This window comes from Nannospalax galili, unplaced genomic scaffold (assembly GCF_000622305.1).
Source record: "Nannospalax galili isolate Female #2095 unplaced genomic scaffold, S.galili_v1.0 scaffold3, whole genome shotgun sequence".
Classification (NCBI taxonomy): Eukaryota; Metazoa; Chordata; class Mammalia; order Rodentia; family Spalacidae; genus Nannospalax; species Nannospalax galili.
In genome coordinates this window covers 6065641-6081641 of record NW_008351466.1, presented here as the reverse complement: position 1 = coordinate 6081641, position 16001 = coordinate 6065641, and the positions used below count along the sequence as shown (strand labels likewise).

Sequence of the window (16001 nt, the reverse complement as noted above, 5' to 3'; positions counted from 1 at the left end):
AAAATACACATTCAGAATAGAAAATGTATAGTGATACATTCATTTTATGTAAGAATCAATTTTTTGGCTCTTGGAGTTTAGGTTACTTACTTCAGAAAGTGTTTTTTGCCTCCATGTTTCCTTATTTATTATGATCCCTGGTAAAGTCATAAATCAGAATTTTAGGTGTGCCCCCCTTTTCTCTTAGAAAGCACATTAAGAATCCTACTTTTGGGGGCTGGAGAGATGACTCAGTGGTTAAGAGCACTGGCTCCTCTTACAGAGGACCCAGGTTTGATTCCCAGCACCGACATGGTGGCTAACAAACAACCATCCATAACTCCAGTTCCAAGGGATCTGTCATCCTTTTCTGACCTCCTTGGGCACTGCACAACATGGGTGCACTTGCACATATGCAGGTAATACACACTCATACACATTGTAGGCAGTACATTCATACACATAAAATAAAAATAATAAATAAACATTAAAAAAAGAAATCCTACCATTCATGTTTATTACTTTGCTAAAGGTTACCTTGTAATATTCTTCAGTGGAATGTTTTAACTTCATCATGTTACTCTAAAATGAAGCAAACATTTCACAAGAAAGCTGTTAAATACTGTGTAATACAGAAATGAAAGAAAACACTACCTTATTATAATTTTTTTGGTCTCAGCTAGGCATGGTGGCACACATCTTTAATTCCAGCTCTAGGGAGGCAGACAGGCAGATCTCTGTAAGATTGAGTCCAGCCTGGTATACATAGTGATTACCAGGTCAGCTGGGGCTCCAAAAAGACAAAAAATTTCTTTTTCTTTGTAAGACATTATGTATTTATTCGCATTCGAGTATGTACGTGCACACACACTTGAATTTATGCATAGAAAGTAAATGAAATTAAAAAAAAACCCAGAGCTTTCAGGGCTCAAGCCACAATTTATTTTCTTTGCCTAATTGATTTGGACATGTAATAAAACCCAAGTGCTATGTCTTTGAGTCCATAACTTTTGTTGCTGCTTTAGAGTGGAGGCATAAGAGCAAGAAAATAGGGGGAAATCCAAACCAAAGTTATTGCTTATTTCAGCGATTATAGTATACTTTGGTGCTTATTATCTTTAACATTTTACGTTTCTTATCTGCTTAATTTTCAATGAAAATATATTGGACAATTTAATCATTGATTCCAGACTTCTCTAAGGACAGCAAGTGACATAAAGAGAAGTGCTTTGAAAATACTGCCATATGTGCCTTATATGTTCTTGTTTACTTCAGAAGTTTTCATTGTTGGCATATTTCTCACAAATCTTTATTAAAATTTTATTCAACTGTAATGGAAACCATTTTTTTATGAAGGCACACAAATTCTAAGATAAAGTCATACAAAATGAAATATGAAAACAATACGTGCATTTGAACAACATTTACATAATTAAGTGTAGTGTTATTGTAAAGGCACTGTTTTAGAAAAACACTGTATTTTGGGTTTATTTTAAATGAAAAATATGTTCTATGTCATTTCCAGTTTTAATTTTTTTTTGTTTCTTTGTTTATTTTCTTTAGTTTGGATTGCAAAGGATTCTTGGAGATGAAAGGAGTCTTTTATTGTTGGCAAGAGCAATTGATCCCAAACAACCCAACATGATGACTGAAATAGTAAAAATACTTTCTGCTATTTGCATTGTTGGGGAAGAGAACATGTAAGTATTACTGTTTTATATACTGAAAAAGGATAATTGAAAAATTATTCATCTAATGCTCATTTGCACGTTCCCTCTTTAATAAAAATTTTATTTATTTATTTTTTTGTGTATGAGTGTGTTGCATGCATGTATATCAGTGTAACATATGTGGTGCAATGCCTGTGGAGGTCAGAAGAGGACATCAGATTCCCCTGGTACTGGATTTACAGTTGTTAGCCACCATGTGGGTATTGGGAATTGAACCTGGGTCCTCTGCAACAGCAGTCATTGCTCTTAATCAATGAGTCATTTCTCCAGCACCACCCCCACCACCTGTTTTAAAGACGGAATCTCCCTGTTGCCCCAGCTGGCCTGGAACTCACCTTGTAGACTAGGCTGGCCTCGATCTCACACTGCCTCTACCTCCTAAATGCTGTGATTAAATGCATTAAATGTCACCATGCCTGGCCTCTTTGTGATTACTTACAGAAAATTGTATTAGCTGTTAGAAAATATTTTTCTGATTTTTTTCCTTGCTTTTATTTTGCCTTTTTTGGAATATTATGAAATCTAACTTTCAATATGTAGCTATATAATGAGAGATTCCTTAAATATTAATTTAAATTAGATAAGTAGAATTCTGTTTTGCTGAAGCTGTTAGTAGGAAAAGTGGTAAAAAATTCAGTTACTTCAGCAGATATACACAGAGGAAACACACACACACACACACACACACACACACACACACACACTCCTTGATGCACATCCTCCAATTTGACTAACTGAATCAACTAGATGCCTTTATTGTGGACAATTTTATGTTAGTATTTACTTCATCTCACATTGCAATCCATAAAACATTTTTTCAACATGTTGAAAAAAATATATGTATATCTCCACTCATGTATACATGCATGTACATTTTTGTGTATGCATGTATGTGTGTATGTATGTATGCCCCAATAATCTGGGGCAAAAAGTATCATTATCCTGACAAGGATAATGCAGCTGTGGGCTTTTGTAGATATTGCTGAAGATGTATTAGTTTACATCTTATGCATATAATGTTGATTTAAAAATCAATTTCAGATGTGGTGTCATTGATAAGTCCATTTTGTAAGAAACCATAGTCATTAAATTGAAATATAATGAGAGAGGGTTATAGGGGATGAAAATGACCAAAATATATCATATACTCGCATGGAATCATCAATAAATAGAAATAATTGAAAAATGAGATTGTATGTTAAGAACATGAACTGAATTATTTCTTCAGAATACAGTAATAATGTTACTGTGCTGTTCAGAATGCAGTAATAATGTTATTTTGACTTAATACAGGGCCGTGCAAAGATATAAATATGTTCTCATATGTTGGATACCTCCTTTCTGTTAGAATAAAGTGAGATCCTGCTTAGTGCTATCTATTGTCTTTCCAACTGAACCCTGGGCCTCCTGCATGCTCAGCAAGCACATCTCTGCTGAACTTTAAACTCAAGCCATGAAAATAGGTTATAAAGGTTTCACTTAATACAGAAAAAAGTGAAATAACTCATGTGTTAATTAGTTTTATTTATCTATTTCACAATGTATGCATGTTTTAAAACATTATGTTGAACACTAAATAATATGCAAGTTTGTGCATCTATTAAAAGTAAATAATGTCAAAATCGTAATGGCCTATTTAAATATGAAACGCTAAGGATAAGATAGGTAAAACTGAAGAGATAACGCTTGCTCAAAATATATGCATAGAAAGTGATTCTCATTTTTATTTTCTCTCTTTTTTATATATAGTCTAGACAAACTATTGGGGGCGATAACTGCTGCAGCTGAGAGAAATAACAGAGAACGATTTTCACCAATTGTGGAAGGACTAGAAAATCATGAAGCTTTGCAATTACAGGTGAGCTAGTTTCGTCTTGAATTGTTGAAGAGTTGTGTCTAACACCAATTCCTTTTCAGCTGGCATTTAAGTGGATTAGAATGTAAAAATAAAATGATCATGTTACTCATCATTTTGTTTGTAAAATAATAATGAATTTAAAATTAAGAAAATCATTTTGAACATGCGTGTCAAATCAGATCTCTGATTTCCAGGCCACCCTGATCTACTTCTCTATTGAATTCCAGGTCATGGAAGGCTGCATAATGAGACTTTTTCTCAAAAAAAAAAATCACTTCTTCTCTATTACTTAATGTGGCTCCCATTATTATCATTGAAATCATAGTTTAGTAAGTAATGAAAACTTGAAACCTTAGCAATAATCTGGGGCAAAAAGTATCATTATCCTAACAAGGATAATGCAGCTGTGGGCTTTTGTAGACATGTAAGCAAATAGGCAGGCATCCTGGTATACCATGGTAATCCTAGTAGTCAGAAATTTGAGACAGGAGGAGTCCATTTTCCTGGCCAGCGTGGCTTACAGTGATACACATTTTCTCAGAACAGAACAAATAACCAAACAACTCAAGAAGAAAATTCAATATAATTCTCATTGTGCCATTCAAACAACAATCAAAGTCTTATTCACCATCATAAAGGGAACTGAATCACAACTCTTGTGTCAGGGACCTTGGGATAACACTGTAAGGACCTAGATTTTTTCATTCTCTGAAAAACTATTGTGGTCTTCAGGGATGAGAGCTCATATTTAAGACATGAGCTCCTGAACACCATAGATTAATTTGCATGTATCATTTTATTTAATGCTCACAACAAACCATACTTATAAGTATTATTATGCATTTCTTCATATGAATAGGCTGAGTGAAATTATCACTTGTCCACATTGACATAGTTTGTAGGAGCCAGAATTTGATGCTGTTTAATTTAATTTCTCATTTAATTTCATCAGATTATTCATTAGTAGTGGGTATATCAGTATGAAAATTTCTTGTTTGGTGTGAAAGAAGCACAACTGATATTTCCATATTTATTGTGTTATGAAGTATTGACACCTTTCATGCCATAATTTGAAACTGTGCCAGATACATTAAAAGAGTGTGTAGTATTGTGAAACTATATATGTTACTTCTTAAAATATTTAAGTATCTTTTAAAATTATTTTCATACTTCAACTATGATCAGCATTTTTGACAAACATTTTCCTATGCTTTATATTAAGTGCATTATTCTTTAATTGAGATTTTCCACAGTGTTTTCCATTTGCAGTGCAGCTTTTATAATAAATTTGAGTCTCAATAAAATTTCAAACTTCTCCTGAGGGATTAAAGTCTGCATTTCTAGATGTCTTTGTTCCTGTGCTTACCTAACTAGCATTCTTTGACCCCTAAACAAATATATAAATTTGTACCTTCTTGTTTTGCCAATTCTGTTTAGGAGGACTGAAGTATTTTATTTTGATTTAAAGTTTTCATTTCATTTTTAACTCAGTTTGCCCTACAGGGGTGAAGTACATTTAAATATTTAAATATTTTTGTTTTTTAAAAATTTCTTCTGAATTTTTTAAATTTTATATGTATGGATGTTATACCTGCCTGTATGTAATTGCACCTGTGTTGAGCAGTGACCTTTGGAGGACAGAAGAGGGCATTGGATCCCCTGGAATTGGAGTTAAGGATGATTGCTAGCCACCATATGGGTGCTGGGATTCGAACCTGGTTCTTCTGCAGTAGCAACCAGTGCTCTTAACCACTGAGCCAATTGCCAGCCCCTAAATTTCTCTTTAAATGAAATTTTAACCACAGTTTTGTGTGTTATATATTATCTTCTGTTTAATGAACAGGGCACATTATTGCAGGGAACACAAATAACTACTCAGATTCATACAGCTAAGTGTTACAACGATGATTTGAACTTAAGTCTTTGTGCTACGAGTATCTATGTACTGCATCTTTTCTCCATTATAGTGTCAAATAGACGTTCAAGTGACACTTCCCCTGTAGTGTAGTTTTACTCAGACTGTAAGACAGGACTGACATTTGCTGGCCTCTATGATGCTGCACTGAATGGAATGATGAAGTGGCTAATGTTTAACAAGGAACATATGGAAGAATCACAGACATCTTGCTAAATATTCAAGAAACTGTTGAATACTGATTATACATGCAAACATATGCATACTACAATTTGAAATTTCCTATTTTAGTGAGCTACAAAAATTAGTAATTTATTATATTCAGAGCCTAGTACTCTCACAAGAATTGTGAAGTGCGTTTATTAGGAGTATTTAATGGAATAAAAAAATATCCTGTGTAGTTGAAATATATCTTCAGAATACAGAAATTAGAAACAAAAGTTTAAATCTGTGTTTTAAAAATATAATTAGTGCTGTATTTTAACATAATTACCTTTCTATTTTAGTAGTATCCTGAGACTTCTCAAAATGTTATTATAGTCTCAGGAAGTAATTCTGTGAAAATACAGCACTAATTATATTTTTAAATAATAACTCTATACCTTTCCTCCTTTTTATTTTAAAATAGGTTATTAAATTCTCACAGATGTTTTCTGTTTTGCCTGTGATAGGATTTGCATTATATTCAGTAGTTTAAGAAACAGGTAGGAGGCAACTCATATATGCATATTGATTTCCCTTCAGTTTAGTAGTATTGTTCAGGTCCCACACCCTTCCACCTTTATTTCATCTGATGCCCACTTCTTACTAGCCTCTCATCTCCCTTTTGCATTTTGCAACCCATGTTTCTAAAAGAATAATCTATACTTGTTTTCTGTATTTTCTAAATTACCTTTCACAACTCAGGTTTCTCACAGTTCCCAAGAAAAGTCTATTGTGATCGCCTAATTTCAAAATCCAATAATTTCTTTCCATTTCTGGCTACTTGTCCCCATTGATCACCTTCCTTGAAAATGTTGCTGTCTTTTCTTTTCTGGCCACATTCTCAACTCCTGCTCTCTGAATACCTCTAGTTCTTCTGTGTTGGTAGTGTGTTTCTTGTTTACTAACCTCCCAGGTACATCTTCTAGATTTTATGTCATCTCATCTATTAAAATTTTATGCATATTTATTTATATATCGACATACATATGTTCATCTAAATGTGTATGTTCTCATAAATGTGCACAGGTTTATTTTCTCTGTGAATATTTTCTCTTGCTTTCATAGCTCAATATATAGCTGTGTTTTAGGAAGTTCCCAGGTACATTGTAAGCTCATATTTCTTTTCCTATTCAAACTCATGGATTGGAATGCCTAACTAGATATATTATAGGATTTACATGAGTAACAAAAATATCATTTGTAATGTGCTGTGCCACATAATATTTCACATAATTTATATGTATTATCCTATTTAAAATCCATGGCAATTCTGAGAATTGTAAAGGTAGTGTCTGATGACGTAGTACTTGAAGTAGACCTTGAGGGAGAAGAATTTTACAGACATTGTTTTTTCTGATAGAGAAGCAGTATTTTGTTAGATTGTGTGGCAAGAAGGCTAAAATGGAGACCAGCATAATTGGCCAGTTATTATATAAAAGATGACAGAAAACAATGCTGACATCTACTTGAAATTTACTTATACATAGTCAGACAGGAAAATCCAAGTGTAACTGGCCTTTAATAATTGTTTATGGGACTAGAAAATAGTATGATTTCCATGTACTGAGAGAATATCAAAGCAGCGCCTGCTTTCACAAGCTACAATTTGTGCAAAAGCTTCCATGTCCTTATAGGACTTCAGAACCATCCAGAGAACTATGCTAGCATGAATCATTGCATTTTTAACCTGTTTTCCGACATATTGAAATAATGGAGAAAATTTTCTGTTATAATTAAATATGGTACACAAATACAAGTTTTCGTGATGTGCAATAGTTGACTCAGGCATAGCACATGCACTTAATAAGGTTTTACTTTTGAACATAAATTAGAACCAAAAAATGAGATAAAGGTAAAATCAGTGTGAGCATCCACAAAAAATATCAAATCCATCACATCAATTTCATGGCAAGAAAGGCCTTGCTGTGTCTTTTCAAATTCACATTTTGAGAAAGAAAATTAGCAATTACAGTAGTGAGCTTCATCATGGAAATTTCATACAACTTTGTTTCTGTTCATCTTCCTTCCCTACTCCTCTCTCCTGTCCTCCCGCCTCTGCCATTAGCCCCCTTTCGTTTCTCCAGTAGCCCCATAGAAACTTCATGTCAAATACATTCTATTATACCTCTCTAAGACCATTTTTTATACCTCTCATGATCCCATTTCTGATTTCATGACCTATATCCAGAGAGAGAGAGAGAGAGAGAGAGAGAGAGAGAGAAACAGAGAGAGAGAAACAGAGAGAGAGAAACAGAGAGACAGAGAAAGAGGCAGAAAAAAAGAGAGAAACAGAGAGAGAGAAACAGAGAGAGAGAAACAGAGAGAGAAACAGAGAGACAGAGAAAGAGGCAGAAAAGCAGAGACAGGGAGACAGAGGTACGACAGGGAGGAAGAGAGAGAATTTTACGTACATATATAAGTTTATATATGAAAGCAAACATGCAGAATAGAGCTTAATCTTCAGACCTTTAGTTCACTTTTCTCATGTTGATGATTTGTGGGTCTATCTCAACCATTCTTCTGATTTCAACAATAGTATTTGTCTAAGATCTTTGCTTCCAACTTCACCCTGCCTTATCAAGCCCCCGTTTACCTGCGTATATTCTGTATTGTCTTTAACTACAGAGATCTTCCTGTTCTGCATCCTTAACCTCTCTAAACCTTTTTCCAACTTTGATCTCATTTTTTTTGTGTTGCTGATGATTATGTAACAGCACCCACTAGAAATGTAAGTCATCCCCACGTGCACCTTTCTTATAGATCCTGAAGTCCATTTCTCACTACATCCTGTGGAATCTGTTTTCTTATTTTTCCAGGTCTCTTTTAGGCATAGTATCCATCCATCCCACACAACTCTGCTATCATTTTTAAATTTCAGAGCAGTGTCATGTCTCTATTGTATCCTTTGTTCAGGCTTTTTAACATCCTCTTACCTTCATCCAAACCCTTTGAGTCCTCTTCTACAAACTCACTTTCTGGCATGCAATTCTTGACAGATAACTGCTCAAGAGCCTATAGAGGCTCTTTATGCCCTCTAGGATAAAACTCTAGTCCTACTATACAAAAATGTCCCTTCATCACCTGCTAGCTGCTACGTCTCTAGCCCCACATTCCACTACTCTTCTTCATGTACTTTTTGATGCAGTAATACTATGTCTGGTGCATGAACATTTTATGTAATTTCATCACTCGCATACCTCCATATATAAATAAATTCTTTTGTCTGGAAATGCTTCTTCATTTCTTAATTAACTCGCACTATACATTTGTATCTTTCCTGGCAAGTACTTATTTTGACTTAAACAACTTTTTTTCCTAACTCCTGCTAGGCAAGGATAAAGAAAGACCTTGTTAATGTCAACAGAGTACTTAATAAGGTCAAATGTGTGACAGTGTCAATAAAAATTTAAAAGCACAATTTGTCACAGCTAATGGAAATATAGATAATCTGTCTTATAATGCCCTAGAGTTGACAATTATTGTACACCATAGCTCTGTAAATTGTGATAAAAAGATAGACAAATGTTTGTAGTTTCTGAAATGTGTTAGCTAAAATAAATGATTGTGGGGATGGAGAGATGGCTTAAGAACACTGGTTGCTCTTGCAGAGGACCTGGGTTCGAGTCCCAGCACCCACATGGCAGCTAACAACTCTCTGTAATTCCAGTCCCAGAGGATCCGACAACCTCTTCTGACCTCTGCGGGCATTGCATGACATGGGTGCACTTACCTACATGCAGACAATACACACATACAAATAAAATAAAAATAGTAAATGAAAAAAAAATTAAAGAGCTTCTTTATTTTCCCAGGAATTTCTTGATGCTATTCATATGTATTCCATTCCTTCACTTAACACATTTTCTTGTGCAGTCACCCAATAACATGTGTATATATGTTGTGCATGTGATATTTAAATGCATATGAATACAACATTTCTATTGTATAAATTTCCTTATGACGAATTAATTTCATAAAAATAGAATCTGCTCTATCTGCTATGTTTACTTTTTTAACATAAGAATTATACTCCTACTCTTGCATATTTGTGTTCACTGTATACTGTCTTCCTGTAATTTAAAAAAATTGTAAAAACTTTTTATTTATTTAATGAGTGGTATATCTATATATATGTAAGTATACCTCTGTTGTGCAATGCCTGCAAAGGTCACAAGAGGGTGTTGGATCCTCTGGACCTGGAGTTATAGACAATTGTTAGCCACCAAGTGGGTGCTGGAATTAGAACCTGGGTCTTCTGCAAGAATAGCCAGGGCTCTTGACTGCAGAGCCATCGCTCCAGCCCACTTTCTGTGATTTTTAATTCTTTGTCACTGAAATATATTAAAAACTGAAATGAATATAGGATACCATTTATAAAGTTAAAACAATTATAAGAAATTAAAAATAAAAGAATCCAAATAATGAATTTGTGATACTTAATTCAAGTACATTCATATTCTTTCAGGTATGATGGTAAATTATATTCATCGACTAGACTTGCATGCTAAAATGCATAGAAAGAATTCAACACAGTAATAAAATTTCATAAAACCTTGAGTTCTAGTCTCATATTTTTGGGTTATTAGATATGTAACCTTGAAGAGATCACCTAATCTTTCTGGGTTTTGTTTCTTTACACATATATAAACATACTGGACTGGACTATTTTAGGTTCTTTAATTCCTATTCCTGGTGATGGATTTTTTTTTTTTTGTAATAGATTTTGGGTTCTGGAGAGATGTCTCTGCAGTTAAGAACACTGGCTGCTCTTGCAGAGGATCCAGTTTCGATTCCCACACTTATATGGCAGCTAAAAACCCTCCTTATCTGCAGTTCCAGGGGATCCAGTGCCCTCTTTTGACTTCTCTGGGCATTGCATGACATGTGTGCACTTACATGCATTCAGGCAATACACTTATACACATAAAAATAACAAATAAAATAAATTGATTTGTCATTGTAAGAGAACAATGGAGTTCACATTCTTTAAGAAATAGGTAGGTATTTGGAAATTGAACATATGAGTTTTGAAATGATTTGTAGTTCAGCTTTAAAAGGGACAGAACCCTTTTCTCATCAATGTCTCTAATACAGTGCTGTTCAGTGAAACTTCATGCACTGTTCTTATCCTTGTCCAAAATGGTAGCTATATGTCACATGTACTTTTCAACAAGTCAAACTCTAGGTTATGAAACTGAGCTTAGAAGTTTATTGCAGTTAAAGTTAATATGTCATTAGCAGATCTCATATTGAATAGTACAGTGCAGTTGTGTTCAGGTGTTGAAACTTTTCATACGTGTTTGCATCTATTTGAGTATACACATGCTGAGTATGGAGCAAAGGAGAGGGAGAAGAGACCTTTACTCTGAGTGATCAGTTCCTCTCCATGTCACCAGGCAGCATTTTGTACTTTTGCTTATTTTATAGCATTTAATTGTACATTATGGTAACTCCTTCATGTTCTAGCCAACATGCTGTTAAAATAATTTTATTCAAATATCATATAACTGTAATAGTAGATGCTCCTCGTTTACCAAGCATGATGCAGAAGTTAAAAATTTAAATCCATCTTTAATATCATTTATTGCATCTATGTATAGAGTTAATAAGATACATAGACTATTCTGACACATATTTTTGACAAGTGCAATTTTCGTTTTTGCTATTTGATCTTGTACAGTTGATCTGCTTTGAGCCACAGCTTCTTTATGTGTGAAATCAGGGTAATAGTAATATTCTTCTCATGTTTCTGAGTATGGGTTTAGTTGGCAAATTATGTCATGTGCCTAATTTCTTTAAAAACACTTCACTTCTAGAGCTTAAGCTGACTATTGTCATTAATAATATAAGATCCTATTCATCTTATATTATTTATTAGACACCTATTAGAATGTTGTTAATGAATTGGATATCTATTGCCTTTACTTCTTTCAACTACTGACTTTGAATTGTCTCATTGAATTTTTTCTCATAGTCTGTGGATTCTAATTCTCTTTTAAATATTCAACTGTCTATGCCTATATTTATATATAAAGCATTAAAGCAGTGCAGTGTTTGTTTGTGATATATAACATTATATTGATGATGTAGTCATTAATTTTGACTTTTAAAATTTCATAGTCTCCAGAATGAAATAATTCTGTTGGTATAAAGGTACAGTTACAAGACTGATTAACTTGTTTCTTATTGAAATATTCTCTTTACTTGTAGGATATTAATATAAGTCATTATGCTTGGATTTCTTATGGCAAAAAGAATCTTAGCAGTTGGCAAATTTTCTATTAATTTTGAATTGGTCATGTACTTTGGTTTATTCAATCATCTTATGGTTGTAACCTAACAATAATCATTCAAGCAAAGATAGCAATATAGCACTGTAGTCAATATGAAAATGTATATACTAGGCTATTGAAAGTCTCATATATTTTCTCAATTTCTAATTGGAAATTGCAAGCTTATGTTTTCCTTTAGACATAGACTTTATAATAACATAGCCAGTATTTCCTTTAAGGTAATACACGGAATATGACACATACTTAGTTCTATATTCCTAGAAAAAGGAATGTATTCTTCATTTATATTTTATATGTCTTAAATCTTATAAACCACTTCAAATTTCTTATTTCAACATAGAATATTTTATCATTGAACTTGGCAATGGAACAGATAGCCTAATTTGGCCAAATTAGATAAATGGATACGATTTTGAAATAAAAGTAAAAAACAAAGCAATACACTAAAGAAGCGAATTGCTCTGAAATGTGCTGCCAAGACAGTATCCACACAATTATTAATTCAGCCAGTGCCTTAAGAAAAAGTATCAAAGGTAGAGACAGGTTTATCTCTGTGAGTTCGAGGCCACCCCGGTCTACATAGTGAACTCCAGGCTATCTGGGTCTACAGAGATACCCTATCTCAAGCAAACAAACAGACAAACAATCAATCAAAAAACAAAAAAAAAAAAAAGAAAAGGTATCAATAAATTCTCTATGGTTTTAAAGCATTAAAAACATCTAATTTAAAATAGTTATTAAAATAGTATAATAGTACCAACTAAAACTAGTACTGTGCTAATATTACTAAAATTAGAGCCCTCTGGATATTAGACATAGACCTTTTAAAATATAATTCTTAATTTTTCTGATATTTTTATATTTCTTAAAAAAAGTGCCCTTTTTCATATTTATTATGTTTATATATGGTGAAAATGAAATTATTAATGCTTTTGTTTGTATTTCTTTTCTGCATGAAAACTTGCCCCCATTATTTCTGTATTTCATCTCAACAATAACATACAGATGATGTACAATATGTTTACATTTTTTTATTTGTTAAAAAAGAAAGTGTGCAATTCTATTGTTCTTTATGTATATTAACATACTTTCCAAATTTGGTGTTTTCCCTGTTATTGTTTTTAATCAGCTCTTGAAATACTCCACAAATTCTCATACGTTTTAATCAATTTAAATGTGCTCAATGAAAGTATTACGAATTTGCCTTAAATCTGAGCAACTTTTTCAAAAAGTGTGTTCGTAATAATGTACGTAAAACCTGGAAGATAGTATTTTATTAATTCACTTCTGGCTTGCAATTCCAAAAAATCGGGCCCCTTTTGTAATAGGGAGTCTCACATCAGACTGTAAGAAAAGCAAAATTCATTTTCTATTATCAATACATTTAATGAATCATTTCATTTGAAAATGAGACTTCACGTATATTCTGCTGTGCAGTATACGCCAGCAAGGGTGCCATAGTGCTTTTAGTTTGATCTTAATTCACTTGATTTAATTTTCCCCGCACTAAGTTAATTCTCTTTAATTAAAATTTTAAGATCTTATGTATTTTGGGGAAGATGTATTTCATAAAACTTTGGAAATACTGTAAATCAATGTAATAGTATCTACACATTATCATTATTTTGTGTTTAATATTAAGGTACTTTTATAATTTTATTTGGTTTTATTTTAGTAAAGTATTTTATAACCATTCCACATTACATGTAATGACTACCACATGTGAGTGATATAGTTCGTAATCTTTTCAAAGCACTCAATGGGTGCATTTTTGGTGTTTGGTTTCTTTAGAGTCAGTTTGATATTCTTTCATAGTGGTCGGCAAAGCATAACACACTTGCCTATGACAACTTTGTTAAAACTATTTCAGACATCAGAAAATTGATTGTTAATGTTGGTCTTTATATTATGAAGTCATAATCACCATTTTACATGTAGGGTTATTTTCATTTATTTCACTTTGGATAAATGCCTTTAGTAAATGTATGGAAATAAAATATTTACTTAATTTAATTTTTGTTTAAATGAAATTTTCTTTCTCATTGTAGGTGGCCTGCATGCAGTTTATAAATGCCCTTGTCACTTCTCCCTATGATCTTGATTTTCGAATTCATTTAAGGAATGAGTTCCTCCGTTCTGGACTAAAAGCAATGCTACCTGTAAGTTCAATGCACACATTTATTATGCTCATAAACTTTTTTTTTTACTCTTTGGACATAAGTATATTTTGAAGGAGAGCATTACTGTTTCCTTACTTTTGTCTTAAACAAAATGCTAGACATTTTGTAAACTCTTTTACACTGCAGGCATAATATTCTTAGTATACAGTGGATGATTCATAATTTTCTTAATGGTGTTCCTCAGACAGTATTCTTGTCTTAAGTCAAAATAGAACTACTTCTCTTTGAATTTTGAATGCCGAGTGCATAAGATGCTTGTTTTTTTTTGCACGTTCAGTTTTCATTTCATTTTTTTCTGCTTTCCTCTGATAATTTAGCTTGATTTCCTTTGTATTTAATGTAAGTGTGCACACTGAGCATTTGGGATAATTCGCTCAAATCTGATACTCTTCTTGTATGGCTTGAGGAACTTTTCTAAGGAGAAACAATTTCAATTATTAAATTGAATGTGAATGCCCATTTCCAGTTATGAGAGGACTAGACTATATATGGAATGGTTTTATAGTCTGCGTCTGATAAATGAGCATCCTTTCTCTATAAATGCAACAATGTTACTTTATATTTTATTTATTAAGTGTATTCATTGAAGAATGACTTTCTTTATGATTATGGCATTTTTAATGGAGATAAGTAAACTCGTACTGGTTTTTTTTTTCACTCAGGCTGTTCAAAATATACATGAGAAACAGGAAGTAAGGAAGGGAAAACAAATGGATATGGAAAGAAATTTGATAAATGCACATGTATATAGCACCTAGATTATTATATTCTCCCAAATACTTCTGGTGAGGAAGCATGGTATGACCTATGCTTATAATTTGAAACTTTTATAAGACTTTCTTTCATTACGTCTATTTAAACCTATTTTAACAGGGTATGTGGCTGATTTTGCTTAGTTTCAGAGATGTCTTTCTTACTGCCATGTTGAGTGGTTATTAAATATTTTATTTTAATATTCAAGGAATTTGGTGCTGTGAATCAAAGCAACATCTTAAGTGACTAATTGATAAGTTCACTGTGCTATTAACACAGTAACATGTAGGTGCATTCACCAATTACAGTGTGTGTAGCATCTTCTTCATTTATTACTCTACTCTCCTAAAAACACATGGACATTTGATAGATAGAGAAAGACTTTTAGTCTTGATTCTGGTTTGCTTTGGAGTTGTCTTCTCATTGGATTCCTTGATTATCCTACTGGGCTAACCTGTTTCTGGGAAAATAAATTCTCTAGCCATTCCAAGCTACAACGGCCTCTTATCCTATCTAATCATGTACTAATTCATCATGTGTTCTGCCTCTTTTGTTGCTTTTACTCTTTCAGTCACTTATTTGTACCTTTATATTCTTCCCTATAATTTCAAATAATTAGTGGAGAAAACCGTGATTTTCATTTTGATTCATTTTAAACCACATCTTTTCAAAATGTTAACTTTTGACCTTTGCTTTTAGAGATTTGTCTGAGTGTATAAATCTCAGTCAGGTCCATGATCTCAGGGTGTGCTGCTTGTTTATGTTGATAGCAGAGGTTGTATGTCAGTCCTATGCTTTTCCACTGGCCGTTTAGCCCTACATAAAGACTCAAGTAACCTCCTGCACTTCTGAATATGATTTCTTCACATATGCTTCCAGGCATACTTCTCTTTTCTATTTAGTAATAGTTTTCGATATGACATCTCCATTATGCTGTGCTTCTGAGACGTCGTGATTCCTCAGCAACAGAGAAGTGGTAAACCTCCTATTTTTCTCCTTAATTTTTGGAATAGAACTGTCAGGGATCCTCAGAAAAATTTCCCCCGAATGACTGCCAGAACCCTGTGGATGGTAGGTCAGGAATGTTTG

At 33.1% G+C, this 16001-nt stretch overlaps 1 protein-coding gene across 5 annotated transcripts in view; it reads left to right on the top strand.

Moving 5' to 3' along the window:
- The window catches only part of Diaph2 (diaphanous related formin 2), an 835758-nt gene that overhangs the window by 215507 nt on the left and 604250 nt on the right, over nucleotides 1-16001 (top strand). For all 5 annotated transcript variants that reach the window (XM_029553627.1, XM_029553629.1, XM_029553628.1 and 2 more), the window contains 3 exons: nucleotides 1543-1679; nucleotides 3459-3567; nucleotides 14028-14138. In XM_029553627.1, the coding sequence (XP_029409487.1) occupies nucleotides 1543-1679; nucleotides 3459-3567; nucleotides 14028-14138 (357 nt within the window). The remainder of the gene's footprint in view (nucleotides 1-1542; nucleotides 1680-3458; nucleotides 3568-14027; nucleotides 14139-16001) is intronic.